Consider the following 17,734-nt stretch of genomic DNA (forward strand, 5'->3'; position numbering starts at 1 on the left):
TTGGTTTTCTTGATAAATTAAAGAGTTTAAAACCATTATTTTCTTTCACCAAAAAGATCCCCCAAAAGTTTTTTCAAGGCTTCAATAACAAAAGTACGGTCACCAATGTTCTATTTTAGTAGACCAATGATATCCATAGCCTCATATTAAAAAGGTTAGTCAAATTAGTTAACTACAATTTCACTCTAATCAACCCAAAGTCTCATAGAATATCCCAAATTTTTTTCAACCAAAGTTTGATCGACCAAAATGTTGATCTAAGGGTACAATCCATTTTTACTTTTTTTTATGATAACAAAACAAATCATCTTTAAAGTTTGCCAAAATGCATTCTTAGTAAAATCATCTTAATATATTATAATTTTTAATTTATTAAAAGATTATGTCGGTATTTACAATCACATTCCAAGATTAACAATTAAATATTTGATTGCTAAGATGGTCGATCCAAATAGGTGGATTTGGTCAACCAACAATGGATAAAAAATGTAACACGTCATTTTCTCTCGAATATGTTATAACTTAAGAAATTTGGGATATATATATATATTTTTAAAACAATCTTAACGTTATATTAATTTTCAAAATTTTTCATTTACTTACATAGCATAAGAACCATCATACATCATAAATACTAAGCTAGATATTCATCAATAGCGGAAGCATGAATCGAACCTAAATATACATCGAACCATATTAATACTACATGATCGCTTCGGACATATTCTATAATACAAGACTAATCACTAACAGAACATAAGTTTTTCAACATGACGTGAAACATAATATAACATAATCAAATTTTCATGAATAAGCAGAACATCGGATCTATACGTAAAATCCATCAGCCACGTCATCACGTGCCTCGAACTCTAACTTTATCACTAACCATAAATAAGGTTGTACATCATCATTCCTCAAAACATTCAGAATTCAATATAGCAGAACTTAAACACATAGGCTACATAACATTCAATCATTACATCTTGCACTTTACTAAGTGTCATATCATGCCTCATTCATCCTCGTTTCTGCTACAATCTTCATCTGAAACGTTTGAATATTCTAGGGGTAAAACCCAAATTGGATGATGAATCATCTAAGTAAGATAATAATAAACATATTTCGCATATGGATGCAATAAGCAACATAACATCATTCATTTCATTTGAGTCGACCGCACCCAACTGTTACTCTCCATTTTAACAATCTCCTTACCAGACCGAGGTGTATGGGTGCACCATTGGCAGAGTAGCTACGTCAGTTCCTAATCTCAAACCCTTATGCGTTGCATGTTCAATATTATCATCATGAACATATGCATAATATATCATCAATACATATAAATGCACTTTACATGATGCATAACATAACATAACATAACATGCCAATATGATAGAATCATTGGCATAAAATTGATTTTGGGTTGAACCACTTGTCTTTTCATGAAGTTTAGAATACCTCAAAAAAATGATCCTCTCAATTTGCATGCCTGACATCGATTATCGTGCACAATCTTAATTTTTCCACAAATCACTTCACCTCAAGCCTTAAAGTACCATATTCATCATATTTATTTAATTGAACATCAATGCCTATTTTTCCATAATTTCTTTGCATTTTTCTTTATTTTCTTTCTATTTTTCTCTTTGAAAATCTAAAATAAATACCTAATCGAATATTTCTCTAAATATTTTCATACCAAAAATCATAAAATACTATTCCAGATAATCTAGAATTTTTCCTGGATTTTCTCCTATTTTTCTCTAATTTCCATTATCCCATTTTTCTCCAAAATTGTAAAAACAAATATTTATCACATCATTTTCCAAAATTTTCTCCACAATAATACCCAAAATAGTTTTCTGGATTTTTTAAATTTTTCAGAGAATTTTTCAGAATTTTATTCTATTTTTTCCTTTTTTTCTTTTTCTATTTTTCTTACCTTCTCTGATCATCTTCTCCGACAACGGCGACCAGAAACTTGCTTTGATACTCGATCTGACTTCACCTCTTAAAATATCTCCTCAATCCGATCATAATGGTGCCTTTGAATACTCGAAAAACCAACTGGAAGTGCCTTAAATTGGCCAATTACAGTTCGGCCCCGACGATGCTCGTTTTTCCGACGAACTCTTAAAACATGCTCAAATAAATATGAAATTTCTCCAAACTTTTCAGAAATGATCTAAAAATTTGAGGAACAAAAGCCCCTTATCCTTCTTCCTCAATTTTTCCTCAAACATGCAGATTTCAAGACTCGTCCGATTTTTCGACGACCCTTAAAACCCTCTCAAATGAACACGAAATCTCACCAAAATTTTAGAAATGATTCTAAAAATATAAGGAATAGAAGCCCTTCATCCACTTTTCACAATTTTTCCTCAAATCCTCGAATTTGAAAGATAAATTTTTGAAGAATTTCGTTCATCCCATAACCTCTATTTATAAGCAATCCTGAGCTCTTAAATGCTCATGGCTGCTCAACCCAGCGCCTCTAAGGCTTCTATCTTCTCCAGATCGAGTCAAAACATCATCATTCAACCTTCAAATCATGCACCAAAATTTTGGCCAAAAACGGCCGAAAAACATGAAAAATCAGCCACCTTTGAGGCTAATGTCGGCCTAGGACCGATCCTAAGCATCCCCCATCACCTTTCTCAAGCCTCTCGTGGTCGAAAGCAGTTGTCGGCAGCCAGCAAGGTGGCTGGTCGGCCATGGCAAATCTCTTCACTGTTCAAGTTGCAAAAATTGTACTTCAGCCCCTCTACAAATTTTCAATTTTACTTTAATCCTTTATTTGAAGCCCTTAAACTTTTCAATAGTTTCATTACGACCCTGAAGCTCTATAACCTTTATTTCATCCCCGAAGATTCGGGAATAACGTCATTTCGACCTCCCTTGAGCAAAATTAAAAAATTATACTTAGGCCCAAATGTATATTTTGACTATAAACCTTTTCATTTCAATCTGAAATCACTAAATGGTTGTTCCTTATGTAAAATCAGAGCCCCTTCAGGGTTCCGTTGACTTCCTAGAAGTCTCATACGACAATTCGATTTTTTAGCCCAAGTCACAGTTGTACCGAAAATTGTCTCTAACTCGAATTCTTTCGATGTCATAAATCATGCATTGATACACTCGTCAATACTGTATCATTTTATTTAGACATCTTGACTCCAGAATACTCCTTGCAGTCAATTTGATCGCTCATAACTGTACCAAAATTACCCTATAATCTCAATTTATCCATAAATTATATTTTTGTTCCAAGATAAAATACTTTTGAGTCTTTTAAAAATTCTTGAGTATTACAAAAAGAATATTTTATTTAAAAGTTTTAAAAAAATTTAAATTTGTGAGTTTGGTCAACTAATTATCTTGTTTTGGTCAATCAAATATAAATAGAATACTAAGGATATCAACTAATTATCTTGTTTTGGTCAACCAAATTCAAATAAAATGCTAATAATATCATCATGCACTAAGTTAGTCGACCACTTTATCTTCCTTAATCAGATCAATGTTCCCCAAGTTATATATTAGTTATCATTTAGTTGACCAAAATCTCACTTTTGATTGATCAAATGTGTCCAACAAATTTTAAATCATTTCAAGAAAACTGTCTAATGAATCAATTGTACCCATTTGATCAACCAAAACACCCTTGATTCATTGAGTTTTTTTTTTTTTTTGAAAAACATGTTTTTATAAACCATCATTTATACGATTTTTGAAATATTACTATACATTATCATAAATTCTTAATATTTTATCTTAAAAATTCAAGTCAAATGTATTTTTTTCTTCTTTTAATATTAAAAACTAGCATGTGACCCTTCTCTAAATATTAATACTTTCTAAAACAGTCCTATATACAGTCTATTTTATCTTTCTTTTTCTTTGTTGAGAGCTATTAATTGCTTTCAGAACTCACTTGTCTGATCCATTTTGTTGTTTATTCTTTTGATTTCTAAATACAAACTAATACAAAATACATTTGATTATCCATTTAAAGATGCAATCACATTTCATATTTAGATAGTGAGCTTTATTGAAATGGTTTAAAATTTTTAATTTGTTTTACATAGTCAATTTAATCGATCAAATTTAAAGTTTAGTCAACCAAACTCTCCTGACATACTTTTTTCACTTTCAAAAAGATATTTAGTCGACCAAAGGTCCATTTTGGTCAACCAAAATCATCAAATTTCAAAAATTAAATTCAAATAAAGTTATTTTTCAAGTCACATTTGATCCCAAAAAGAAGTCAAAGACTATTCAGTTTTTCAAATTTTTTTATACAATTTTTATCTCATTTTTCTTTAGATTCTTAAATGGTTTATAATCAAACAAATTTCTTGATTTAGTGTAAAAGACAATTAAAATTTCTTTTTGGGCACTAATGTCTTTCACAAGAAAATATTTTTTAACAATCTAATTGCTTTCAAACCTAAGTGTTTCCATGATTATTAATGACTTATCATCTGCATTCTTTGTTACTGCTGACCTAGACTCTTTTTTGATATATTAAATGTCATTATTTTTTACAAAAAATAATTATTTTTTATTAATATGATTTGTTAATTCATATTACTTAGCTAAATTGTTGCTAACATTTACATTGTTGAAATCTCTCTAATAGACTTCTCTCTTTGTTGTTTAACATTTAGGTGCGTTTGATTGCAAGCATGGAACTTGCATGAAAAGAAAATAAGTTCTAGGTAATTCAATTGTGTAGAAATTATTTACATGAAAATTATCAATTGAGGGCGTTTGATTACAATTTTATTTTCTATGGAATTCCCTCTCCAAACCCACCCCATCTTCTCCCTGCCTCCCCCAATCTCTCTCTCTCCCCCCCTTCTCAAACCCACTTCTCCTTTCTGTCTCATCCCATTACCGCCATCGCCGCTTCCATCCTCTGTGGTAGATTCAGATACAAAAAAGTGAAGTTGTAGCGAATAGACTGTGTGTCAAGGATGGGGTTTTTGCTTATCGTTGACCGCTCACCCCTACAAACCCCTCGGCCATTCACCGTCGCTCTCATTTGCTACCCCTCTCTCTCTCTCTCGCCCGCCCAGCCTCTCTCTCACTTACTTCGTCTTGGCCTCTCCTTCGCTCCATGTCCCTCTCTCGCTACAGATCTACTTACAGGGGAAGGGGATGTCAAAAATGAGAACATAAAATGGCTAAAACCTTACCTTGAACGAAGATGAAGATCAACCCTCGGAGCTATTCTTCGGTAAAGATAGTGACGAACACTGAGCTGTTCTTCGGCAGAGAAAATGAAGATCAACCATCGCTAGTTGTAGATTGCTCGCTCGTCACTCGCACTCACTCTCAACCATGGTTTCCCACTGAGCTCTAGTCGCTGCCCCTCCCCCTCTCGCTACAAATCGAAGGTTGCCTACCTAGAAAATAATTTCTCTCCCCCACCCTAAGAATTCATTTTTCAGCTAAAGTGAGAAAAGAGGGTCACGTGACCCTCAAGTGAGAATTTAAATTACCTGAAAAATTAAGCAATCAAACACTACAAAAACTAGAATTTAGATAGAAAATAGTCATTTTTTATGAAAAATGTAGGCAATCAAACAGGCCCTTATTATTTTTCAACAAACATATTATTTATCCATTAATCCATACATTATATTATTTGCTTGTAATCTATAGAGTTAAGAAGTGTTAACAAAATTAACAAAAAGATGTATTCAAACAAATTTTGAATTTCAAATCTCTCAAATGAGATGGACTTTCGATGGTGTAGACCCCCGAGCGCGGGGCATCTAGCCAATTAGCTTCTTTGCATCTTGCGAGTTTACTCGCTAGTAAACTCGTAAATATGTCAAACCCATTAATTCGTGGTTCAAAACGAGCTGGATGGGGAGCTCATTGGCTGATGCAGGAAGCACGCAAATGCCGAGGCACATCATAGACACGCGCTGCCAACCACTATCGGGGCAAATGTGTGTTGTTCATTTAAGATTTGCTCATTGCTTTTTGTTAGTGCATTCAAAATTGAAGGATCTCAAGCTTTAATTATTGTTTATATCATTTTGCATTTCTTTTTGGGCTATTAGCACCGGAAAGCCAAACATTTTCGAGTTTTGGCAATTTTATCCAATACTTTCAATTTTGGCAAAAATAGCCCAATTTCTGAAATTAGTTGCAATTTTAGCCAATGCTGAAATCAATTTTGATCGACGTGCGGCTTTACCCAGGTGACATGCCACTTGGCATTTAATTTATTTTTAATTTTTTTTTCATTATTTTCTAAAGAAAAATACTGTAACAGCCCGCCTCCCGGAGCCCCCGTGCACCAAGAGGATCCGTGAGAGGGTCATTATAAAATGATATCGAACAATGGCGCACCTACAACACACACATAACCCTTTTTGAAATCGTAATTTTTCTTTATTATAACATCTCATCATAATCTTTACAAACCATTCATCACTTGGGCCCACCTGAGCTTACATAACATGCGACAAACTCTGAAAACATAAACATTAACCTTATTAGGACACGATGACACCCAGGATCTAGTTTTGGGAGAGCTCTGCACTGGCTACCATGACTTGACGGTCTGGACCCAAACCCCGATGAACGCACATGCGATCTCAGGATATGCTGACCTGGAATGATGTAAAACAAACATGAGTCGCGAGACTCAGCAAGCTCATGAAAGGAAGGCTAATGGTTTAGGATATGACTCTTCCCATAACACCCCATGCAATTCATGCCAACGCAATCACGCCATGTCATGAGCTATACGTACCTTACTTCTACATGCATAACATAAAATTAACTGCACATAAGGAACCAGGGGCCCACATAAGTCAAACATTGACACCTGGGTCCCACATACAAACCTGTTGTAGCCTAACATAGGCTACTATATCATCATTCTCTTCGACCAGTCTTTTCCTGACATGGTCGGCTTTTCCTGACATTCAACATTTGTCTTTTCCTTATACTTGTTACATACTTTTCCAGATTCTCATCATATTCTCATGTGTTCCTCATGTCATACATCACATAATCATGTACTTCCGCGATCTTGGTCTTCCCTCGGGCCAACCCCGAGCTAATATCTAAGCCGAGCCGAAGCTCACATGAGTCGGTACTCCCGACACCTGGCACGGTACTCCCGTCCAGAATAACAGTAACATTAGAACCATGTAATGCAACACATAAGAAATGCAAGGGCTTCTGTAGCATAAACGTGATGACAAGGCCCCCATAAATCAAGCATCAGGCCCTGCTACGCCCACACATAAGAATTCACACGTGCGACATGCTCTAAATGCATATGCTCATCTAGGATACCCAAATTGGCTCTTAGGCCAACCGGGTCATGCAAATGTTCACACATCCCGTCACACACAAAGCATGATCCCAAGTGAATGCAACCCAGCCCCTTGTAGCACACACATCATGATATGCACAAACCAAGGCGGGAATCTGGAGTACTAGCTCTTCTGGCCGTTTAGCGCTTATCGTAACAACCGATGACTGGCGCCCATACATCCAGCCATCAACTGCCACGACCCACGGTCAACAGTCAGTGGCTTTGTATCCATACCCTTAGACACACTTACTGACCCTATTAACTTTAGATTCTCTAAACTTAACATTACACAACATTTCTCCATAACTTTTCATGTACATAATCACATAGCATCATGACATCATTCTCATTCTTCCTCATTCATAGAAAACCATCTCAACATACATAATAGACTCTTTGACACATTTTCCTAATTCTGACCATAACCAATTTCTCTAAGAACCTAACCCCAACGGGTTCGACATCATTCCCAAGGGAAGCGGAGCGATACGAAGCTCCGTGACGGTCGAAATAAAAGACGTCATGACATCCTTACTTAGCTTATCCCATTAACAATAAACTCATTAATAAAATAAAAGTCATAAAATGGTTACTACGCAGATTATTATTATTTATGCGTAGAACCGAGTCACGATGAGGGAGTGTTTAGAGTAGAAGAAACCTCAAAGACTTTCAAGGAAAATAAATAACGCGAAGAGGGGGTTAGGAACTTGCCTTCCAGTAATGGATTCCAACTTCCTCGCTCAACTGCTGCAAAATAATAACTTTTTACTAATACTTCAAAGCCACAGTCTAGATACTAAATTTATCTGTCTAAAAATTGAATCCACCGCACAGTGTCTAATATACTTATTTCCTACTTACCTGATTATACAGACACTAGTTAAAATCCAAACTTCTTCACTCCAAATTTCTCCACTTCTTCGCTGCTGCTCGTTGCTCTTCTTCTTCAATCTTCTCCTCTAATTTGCTCCCTTAATTTCCCTCTTTTAACTGGCTTGGCTCGCTGCCCACGTCGTGCGGCCTCCTCTGTTACCTTCTCTCTTCTTATCATAAATATATTTATATACATGGATAGCGACTAGAAGACCTGACAGACGCGAGGGAGGAGCAGACAAATAAAATTATAATTTTATTTGCACCACAAAATAATTTTTAGCGATATGGGGGTTAGATTTTCAATTGAAGTTTCCTAGGAGTATCATGACGCCTGCCTGCTTCTATCCAATCCATTGACCACACTTGACAATTTTTCCCGCACCCAATATGGCCATCCCTTCTTCCAAGATCATCTTTTCCCACATTTGACAATAATTTACCTTGATTTGCCTTACATTTAATTTTATTATAATATTCACTAATTCAAGTTATCACACACATCTTATATATATATATATATATAACTATAAAGCGAACTCAGCAGCCACTGCTTCACCATTTTATTTTCTTAATTTTTGACTTTTCTACAAACATATCCCTTCCTCAATTGCCATCATTATTCACAATTAATTCATCTGATTTCTTCTTCTCCAACGCTAATCCAAGCTTCCACGTTTATGGCTGGAATTACATTAAAATTGGAGAGTAATTGCTTGGTCCAAAATCACATTGAAATTGGTGAGAAGGTAAGGCTATATTAATATATATATATATATGCATTATGCCATTGATATAATATATAATAAAATTATATATGTATATAATTTACTCATTCATTATGAGAACAAATCACGCACAGCAACATGCTCCAATTTACAATCTCTTTTTTTTTAATTATTTAGTTATTTTATTTTATATATATACATATTAATTAAATTTTTTTTATAATATTTAATTTACTTTAAACACTTAATAATTTAAGTCCTAAGAATTCTACAAATTTTCGATCACTTCCTTATTTAAAAATACAATAAATTTAATATCCTCTCTTATATTTCTTTAACTCACAAGTATTCCATATATCACCAATTGCCCTAAACACTGGAATTAATAGTTAATATTTATTTTTGAAATTTCGGATGTTACAAATACTATTTCTTCTCTTCTCTGCACATATATACACACACAGAGCAACATATATTTATACACACACACAACAACATATATATACACACATACAGAAATATTTACACACAACAACATTTATATATATAAACATATACACACACAACAACATATATATACACACAACAATATATATACAGTGGCCGACAATGGGGAGGGCGACGGACGGCTGATTGAGCAGTGGTGGGGGGTGGCGGGAGGGAGAAAGAGGGTGAAAGAGAAAGATCGATGATGAAATTTGACGGTCTTCATCAGAGAAATTCGATCGGAATTCTCTGATTGAACTTCTCTAATCGGACTTCTACAGCCTTTATTATCAGATTTTTCCAACCTTCATTATCAGATTTCTACGCCCTTCATTATCAAACTTCTCTTGTCGGCTTTTCCGATCGGACTTTTCCAACCTTCATTATCAAATTTCTTCGATCAGACTTTTCTGATCGGGCTTTTCTAACCTTCATTATCGGGCTTTTCTAATCGGATTTTTCTAGCTTTCATTATCAGACTTTTTCGATCGGGCTTTTCCAGCTTTCATTATCGGGCTTTTCCGATCAGGCTTTTCCAATCGAACTTTTTCAGTCTTCATTATTAAACTTCTTTTATTTGACTTTTTCAATCGGACTTTTTCGATCGGGCTTATTTTAGTATTGACTAAAATTGTAACTAATTTCAGAAATTGGACTCTTCTTACCAAAATTGAAAGCATTAGATAAAATTGTCAAAATTAAAAACGTTTGATTTTTTGGTGTTAATAGCACTTCCTTTTTTTTATCTTTGAACAGAGTTGTAAGTCACATATTTTATATTTAACTTGTTTTAGAAAGGTTTGTAGTTGAATTTTTTATTTTTTTTAACAAAAAAAGAGAGAATGTAAACTTTTAATCTCTATCAAAAATTAATATTATGTTATTGGGCTTAATTTGCTTACTTTTAATTTAATAATTTTATCAACAAATTACGCTCAAAATCAAATTCATTAAAACTAATCCACTCTTCATGGATTATTTTCTTTGGGCAACAATATTGCTTAAAATTATGATATGAAAACTTTAAAAAAAATTAAATTTATCATATAATAATAATTAATTATATTTAAAAGTACATTAAGTAACATTATTCTAAAATTAAAAAATATATATTAACACAAGTTTATGATGAAGTAGAATAAAACTTGTAATTAAATATTAATAAAAATAAAAATTATCCATATGTTAACAAAATAATATTTAAATAATACAAATAAACTCGTTTTAATATCTTAAACTATTATTATATTTTCTAATAGATAAAAATAAAAATATCTGGATTCACCCATCCAACCATGATTTTTTTTTTTTTTGTAAAAAAAATTAATATTTCGGTCGTCCCCGGCCAATGTCCATGTCCAGCCCTAGAAATTAGGAAGCAAAGATACTGTATCTAGATAGCTTGTTTCCGTTCGCTTGGTTGACCTGCCGGCCGGCGGTGGCGGCGAGAGAACATGTTATTGCAAGCTTCGAGCTGCTCTTCCTGTGCTCTGCTGCTCTCTCCATTTTCACGTTCCGGCAATGTCATTATCGACGTTTCACATTCCCGTCGTCTTGGACTCAGAAGAAAGGCTTCCAAATCTTCTTCTTCTTCTTCTTATCCGGGCACGTCCGCATGTGCCAGAGTTGGAATCGACGGAATCGCTGAAATCGTCCGCAACAAGGTATAGTGTAATAAACATGGTGATTACGTTTCTACTTTTGCTTCGTGTGATGTAGTAGGGTTTTGTTAGTTATTTCTTTGTCCTCTCTACGGATGCTTGTAGGTTATAATTTCAGCAGCTGTGTCGGCGGCTATTGGGCAGCTCTCGAAGCCATTCACCGCGGCCATCTTTTCTGGGAATAGAGTTAGTTTCAATTTCAAGGCTTCCTTTCAGTCTGGAGGGTTCCCTTCTACCCATTCCTCCGTAAATAATACTTCCAAACCTTCATATTCCTAATCCATGTCTCTGATTAATTTTCGTTTCTCTGTTGCAATAGTTACGAATATTTGTTTTTTGGTCCTAAAATTTTACTATCGTGTACTATGTTTCTTCTACTTTGGTGACAGACAGCAGTGGCCACTGCAACAGCCCTTGGCCTTGAAAGGTCGGTAAAATGCTGCATCTCTGATATGACCTCCGTTAAGGTGGATATGGCTTATTAATTGTGTGTATTATAAACAATTAAATTTATATATTGGTTTTGCATTTTGTTTGCTTATTGAGAATTATATACCTGCTATTGACTCTACGATTGCAGGGGTTTCTCTGATGCAGTGTTTGGTTTAGCAGCTGTTTATGCTGCGCTTATCATGTTTGACGCCCAGGTATACATATTATCATTTCATGTATGTACAAATCTGCTATGCCAGAAATATATCATCTGTATATTCATGCACACACAAGTGTAATATAGCATTGATGCATTTAAGTTTGTGTTCTCCATCTACCATGATCTCCAGTCAAAGGCATTGGATACGAACCTGCATTAAAGATATTGAATTTCAGCTTCTGCTAGCTATGTTTCCTTGAACGTTAACCAATTAGTGTTCCTTCATATTGGAGTAAACTTAGAAAACTATTTTGATGTAGGATTATTATAGTGGCGAATTGAGTCAACATCTGTGATCCAGTTATCCTTTTCAAATTATCCAATCAAGTATCATGAGGAAAAGATGTCAAGCCCAAACTGAAGTACTAACTGAAAATTTGGAACTCTCTCTTACTCCCCATCAAACTTCAAATTTGAAAATAATGACTACTGAACTCCACTAAACCTAAAAATTTCCAATTTCAGAGGTGCTATTATACATGGAGAATGTATTAGCATCCCCTTGACCCTGTCATCCACTTAAACTAGCGGCTATCTTGTTTTATTTGTAGTTTTTTTAAGTGAAAGCATTATTTTGCTGCAGTTGCACATGAATGATTCTTTGGTTTAAAAAAGAACTCTATAATTATTATCAGTATTCCCTGTACTGTTTACTTTCTGTTTCCCAACATTTTGAAACTTAAAAATATATATATATATATATACGAACAGAACAGAACTTTTTATTCTGTTCTGATAAGTTTGCATTCCTCTGCAATCAGAAATGAAAATGCAATCCACGAATGAATGATGAGGGAAGGGCAGGAGGTGCATAAAAGTCCTGGTTTACCCATCTCATCCACTGGAGGAATCTTACTCTTAGCTGCTACCGGATTAATGCATAAGCAGAACACTGCCTTGAGATGCAAAAGAACACATTCAAGAACCTCTGCTCTTTTTCAGACGCCTCACACAATAGAGAAGTATTATTTCTAAAAGGGAGATGTAGCACCAGATAAAGGAGCCCACCCTAACACAAACCTGAAAACCATGCATTTGCCCTACCCTCTCTACTTTTTGCACCATAAGGCTCTACTGCCTCCATCACCACAATAGGAAGGGGAAAGAACATCCCCTTTCTAAGGCAGCTGAAAATTGCTTTAGACAACATTAGTTAAGTTTGAGAACAAGACTGTATCGGTATCTATCTATAGCTAAAACTTCGATAAACCCGGGGGAAAAAGGACATTATATGATGTCAAAATCACATTTTATATGATGTCCATGAGCCTTGAGGAAATAACTTTGGGAATTATCTTATACATTCTGGCCCCTAGATCAATGGGAATAAAGTCCTTCAGCTCCCGACCACTTCATAGCAATGAACAGGTATTTAAACTCTGAAACTGTCTGCATGAAAGAAATGTTGGACTCCACCTGGGTACTCCAGCAGTGTTGGAAGAAGGGTAGAGAGAAGCTATCTGGATTGTGGTCCTCATCGTTGTTCAAGCTATTTAAAGATCTCACCATCATCCATTCCCCAAAAGGCCTTTCAAGTCAATCAGGAACTCCCTAAAGGGAAAATTCAACATCCAAGCCTCTTCCCTGGATAGAGCATTTTATAGAACTCAACAATGCCCTTGCCAATATCTTCTTCTCACCTCCTCCATGTCAAGAAGAAACTTTGTACTATGATTAGATCTTCTATAAGCATTAGGCAACCTATGGAGGAACTTTGTATTCCTCCTTTTCAATGCACACCACTCCAGATTTCTCGTCCAATTAGTTTCTCCTCAGCTTTTGCCTACTTCTCATTCCTCAAAAGTGACTCACTACCTTATTAATTATCCAACAACCTAATGGGATCCACCGCCTCCCCCCCCCCCCACTTATTCTTACCTGACATATTCTTGCTTTAGTTCTGAAAATCATTCTATAACAGTCACTTCTAGCTAGATCAAAATTGAGAGCACCATGAACTGCATAGCCAGCCCAACAACCTTAATCGAAATCCATTAACATTAGCTGTACCTCCCTATCACGACCCAAAGGCATATTAGTAATAGTAGACTACGTGTATTAGTTAGGTGTTGTACTTTGTTGCTTTACTTGTTGTACCTTTTAGTTAGACAGCCTATAAATAGGCTAAAAGTATAGGTAGAGAATTGGATTGTGAAATGATATTTTGAATTCAGTCTTCTCTCTCTTGATCTCCTCTGTGCTCCCTTAAAACTCTCTGTTTCTGTTCTGTCTCTCCCTCCATTTCTGCTCTCTCTCTCGTATTCTTCTCAATTTCTTTTCTAAACCCTAGCCCAACCCTAGGCGTGACACTTCCTAAGCCATATATTCTAAATCCTAAAAAGGTGCAGAGACCAAGTTGATATCTCCACTATCAAGCAAAATAGGGGAATGGTTTGTAAAGGCCCTAGGAAGACATGACAAGAAAATGTCCAAGAAATGCTCCTCCATTCCATCTTATGGACACAGGACATGGGAGAATTCTCTCAGACTCTATACCAAGTATAAGGCCTCCCCTCTCCATCAACTCCTCTCATGGCCAAGTCTATCGTATCAAAATTTGATCATGTAGAGACTGCCCTCGAACACCAGGTCAAGTCCTCTAACCTATGTCAGATAATTCTTCCATGTTACTCTTAACAGTAATGTGCAAGCCATACATTCCTCCCCCCCCCCCCCCCCCCCCCTTTCTTCCGGGCCAAAATTTCCCCTGCTGCCTCACATATCCCACAGAACAAGCAGCCTTGCTCCCTCCCTTCCTAAACAACCTTTAAAAAAATGAAAATAATTTTTTGACTAATTAATAATTGGAAAAATCTTTTAATCTTTTGATACAGTATTGAGCCAATTTAAGGTTAAAAATTTTGTAAAATATTAACTTCATGAAGCTTTTATTTGTTATTTAAAAGTTTTGGTTAAAATAATGTGACAACATGTTTAATCTTAGAAGTCATCATAAGAAAAGAAGAGGCGTGTATTTTGCATACTCCCCACTGCTGAAAATAATGTTTGACAGCACAAATTGTGTAAATAGAAACGTCTCTTTAATAAATCACACATATATATTGATCTTTGATTTCCATCTAGATGTATTAAATAATTTTATTTGCTTAGATGAAGATGGGTCAGGTAAAAACGTACAAGATTGGAAGCCAAATATAAGTATTTTTATTAAAGATTATTATGTTGTACCCCAATTTCTTACCTTGAGTGTTTATTTTCATATATGTTTATCTAGCACTATCTAGAGAAATATCATCAACCTCAATCTCTTGTAAAAAGCAAGGTCAACTTTCCAGTTAATAAGGATTTGACAGTCACCCTTTTTCTAGGGTTGTTATGATGCCTAACAAGGCTAACATGCCAATAGAGCTTAAGGGGTTTCAAATGGACAACAATCTGGCAGCACCCCTGAACCCTTATTTCTTAGTTCACCTTTTGTAACAGGTCTCTTAGGCTCCCTCTCCCTCCTAGAGCTAGAGGGCCTAAAAGCTTAGGGCCTCAAGATTCCTGTGCTTTCATCAACCTAGTTTTCCTAAACACTAATTAAACTACCTAGTTTTCCTGACCACCCAGCCAGATAACTCTTGATATGCAAGAGATGAGGGTGGGGTCACATGACTCAAGCCCCTTTGGCCCTGGAGAACCGGACAGTCAGAGGGATACACAAAGGGGGCCAGGCTCGCCAAAAGGTCTTACCAAAGAGCAAGACCCAAACATTCCTTGTCACTAGCAACCCTCATAATGATCCTTCTCCCAGAAAAGAAAAGGAATGAAAAAAAAAGAAGATAAAATCTTCCCTGACTACAACTGCTTGTTTGGCAATATCATTGTTCCTGAAAGTGGAGAGAGAACCCAAACTCTCATATCTTCAAAAGCATAAATCCTTCCCCAACTCCTACCCTATCTGAGATTGGAATTAGAACAACCCACATGATCAAATGAAAAGGGGTCTGGAACACCCCTAGTTGCACTATGGCAAAACCTTATAGTAGGGCCTCACTGTCTGAAAAACCATACCTCAAAAGACTAGAGATGAACAAGAGGGTTCCTAATCGTACCTATTAGGGATCCAAAGGAAAGAGCATAACCTATTGGTGCCATTGAGAAAACAAACTCTCTACAGCTGAAGGTGCTCCAAGTGCTGTAGAATGGCCCCTGGATAAAGGGACACACCCAAACCCAGCTTTGTCCCATTGAGGAAACAAACTCTCTACAGCTGAAGGTGCTCCAAGTGCTGTAGAATGGCCCCGAAAAAAGGGACAAACCCAAACCCAGCTTTGTCCTTTTTCATGTTCAAGCACATATTAAATCAAGAAAGGAAGGATTCATGGTTCCCCTTTTTTGCCACCTTATGGAGGACAGGACTCTCGCTTACTGCTGCAGCTTTGTCTTTATTCTATTTTGCTTTTTGTTATAACTAGGTTCTGGTCTCTTTTTCTATAGAATAGCCCCTTTTGGCAGGTTATATATATATATATCATTCAAATATAACAATAACAATGAAGGTGGAAAAGGAAACAAAAAGTACATCAAATCAAACAACTAAGGCTGTTTTGACATTCTTCACATGAAAAATATCCAGTCTTATGCTGATTCTTTACTTTTGGCAGGGAGTGAGGAGAGAAGTGGGCATCCATGCCAAGACACTAAACAGGTTACTGCTCCAGAACTTAGATTCCTCAAACGATGCTGAAGATCTGATTGATTTAAAACCTAGAAAATCATACTCAAATCCTGAAAGCCTTGAGCCTCTCCTTTTGGAGGAAGCAAATTTTCTCAACGCAAAGTTAAATGCTAATCTTTTCGTTAGACCTGAGAACAGCAATAAGGTAATGTCATCTACTCTAGCATCCGATGATGGAGGAAAATCGGGAAAGGTTGCAGAAAGTAGAAAGTTGCTGAAAGAATCTGTTGGCCACAATGAGATTGAAGTTATTGCAGGTGCCTTTCTGGGGTTTCTTGTAAGCTTGGCAGTCTACACTGTGATATGATTTTTTTTTTCCTTGCCCGATATTTTCTATTATATGTTTGCCTTTCTCAGACTAAATAATTAGCATAACCGAAATGTTCAAGATCTACCAATGTTTTGAGCATTTGTTTGATTTGTAATGGATTTGAATGTTCTAGCCAAGATCATAGGGTCACATTATTAGTATGATGTGTTGGAAAAAAATTGGTGGAATTTTCTTCCTTTTCCTCCATGTTCAACTTTCTTTGTTTTTTTTTTTTCTTTTATATATAAATGCGTAGGAATAGCAATGGGGTAAGAGGAGGAGGAGGGGGGGGGGGAGGGGGAGGGAGCCAGAAGTGACTTCATGACCTCAAACTTGAACTACCAAATTCATCCCCAAACTTGATCGAGAGTTAAAATCAACCATTACCCCATGGGGTTTGAAAATTCTTGGAGAACTCATTCCTCAAATCATCTAGCCTAAAGTTATCCAAAATCACTTAAAACATTAACTAAACACGTGATTAAAATTAAAAAAATATTAAAATATCAACAATTTATAACATTTAATTAAGATATTTATAATTAAGATTAAAATATTCAAAAGAATGTACTATTGTGAAATTAAAATTTTAAATTAGGTTAATATTTTTTATATATTTTGATAATTTAATAACTTGACTTATTTATGAGTTAAAATACAAATAATATTTTATATATATATATATTTATAATGTTGAGGTCCGGGTTTGTCCCCACCCCCACTTCAAACCTAATTTTTATATTTTGAGTTTTTCCTGCATGGAACTCACAACTGAAATTGACTATGATACACTCGCTTTTGACCAACATGAAATTCAAACAGGTAGAAATTATCATACCTAACCAATGACTTCATTTGAAATACTTCAGAGAGCAGTGTTTTATTTAGGATCCAGAGATGAGCCACTTCTAATTCTGAACTCGATATGATTATTATTCTTTAAGTTCTGCACAAGTGCCCAACACAAAAGCTATAAATAAATCAGA

General features: G+C 35.5%; 1 protein-coding gene across 2 annotated transcripts; it reads left to right on the top strand.

The window, feature by feature from the left end:
- The first annotated feature begins 10,763 nt into the window (after positions 1–10,763).
- LOC127812237 (uncharacterized) lies at positions 10,764–16,953 on the top strand. 2 transcript variants are annotated; one of them, XM_052352620.1, is made up of 5 exons: positions 10,764–11,105; positions 11,208–11,288; positions 11,492–11,529; positions 11,683–11,749; positions 16,365–16,953. In XM_052352620.1, the coding sequence occupies exons 1-5, from the start codon at positions 10,896–10,898 to the stop codon at positions 16,743–16,745; spliced, it is 777 nt and encodes a 258-aa protein (XP_052208580.1). In that variant the 5' UTR covers positions 10,764–10,895; the 3' UTR covers positions 16,746–16,953. The 2 variants fall into 2 exon arrangements, with proteins under 2 accessions (XP_052208580.1, XP_052208579.1); XM_052352619.1 differs by having other exon boundaries at positions 10,766–11,105; positions 11,208–11,348.
- Positions 16,954–17,734: the final 781 nt, after the last annotated feature.

Source organism: Diospyros lotus, chromosome 10, assembly GCF_014633365.1.
Source record: "Diospyros lotus cultivar Yz01 chromosome 10, ASM1463336v1, whole genome shotgun sequence".
In the NCBI taxonomy this organism is placed as follows: Eukaryota; Viridiplantae; Streptophyta; class Magnoliopsida; order Ericales; family Ebenaceae; genus Diospyros; species Diospyros lotus.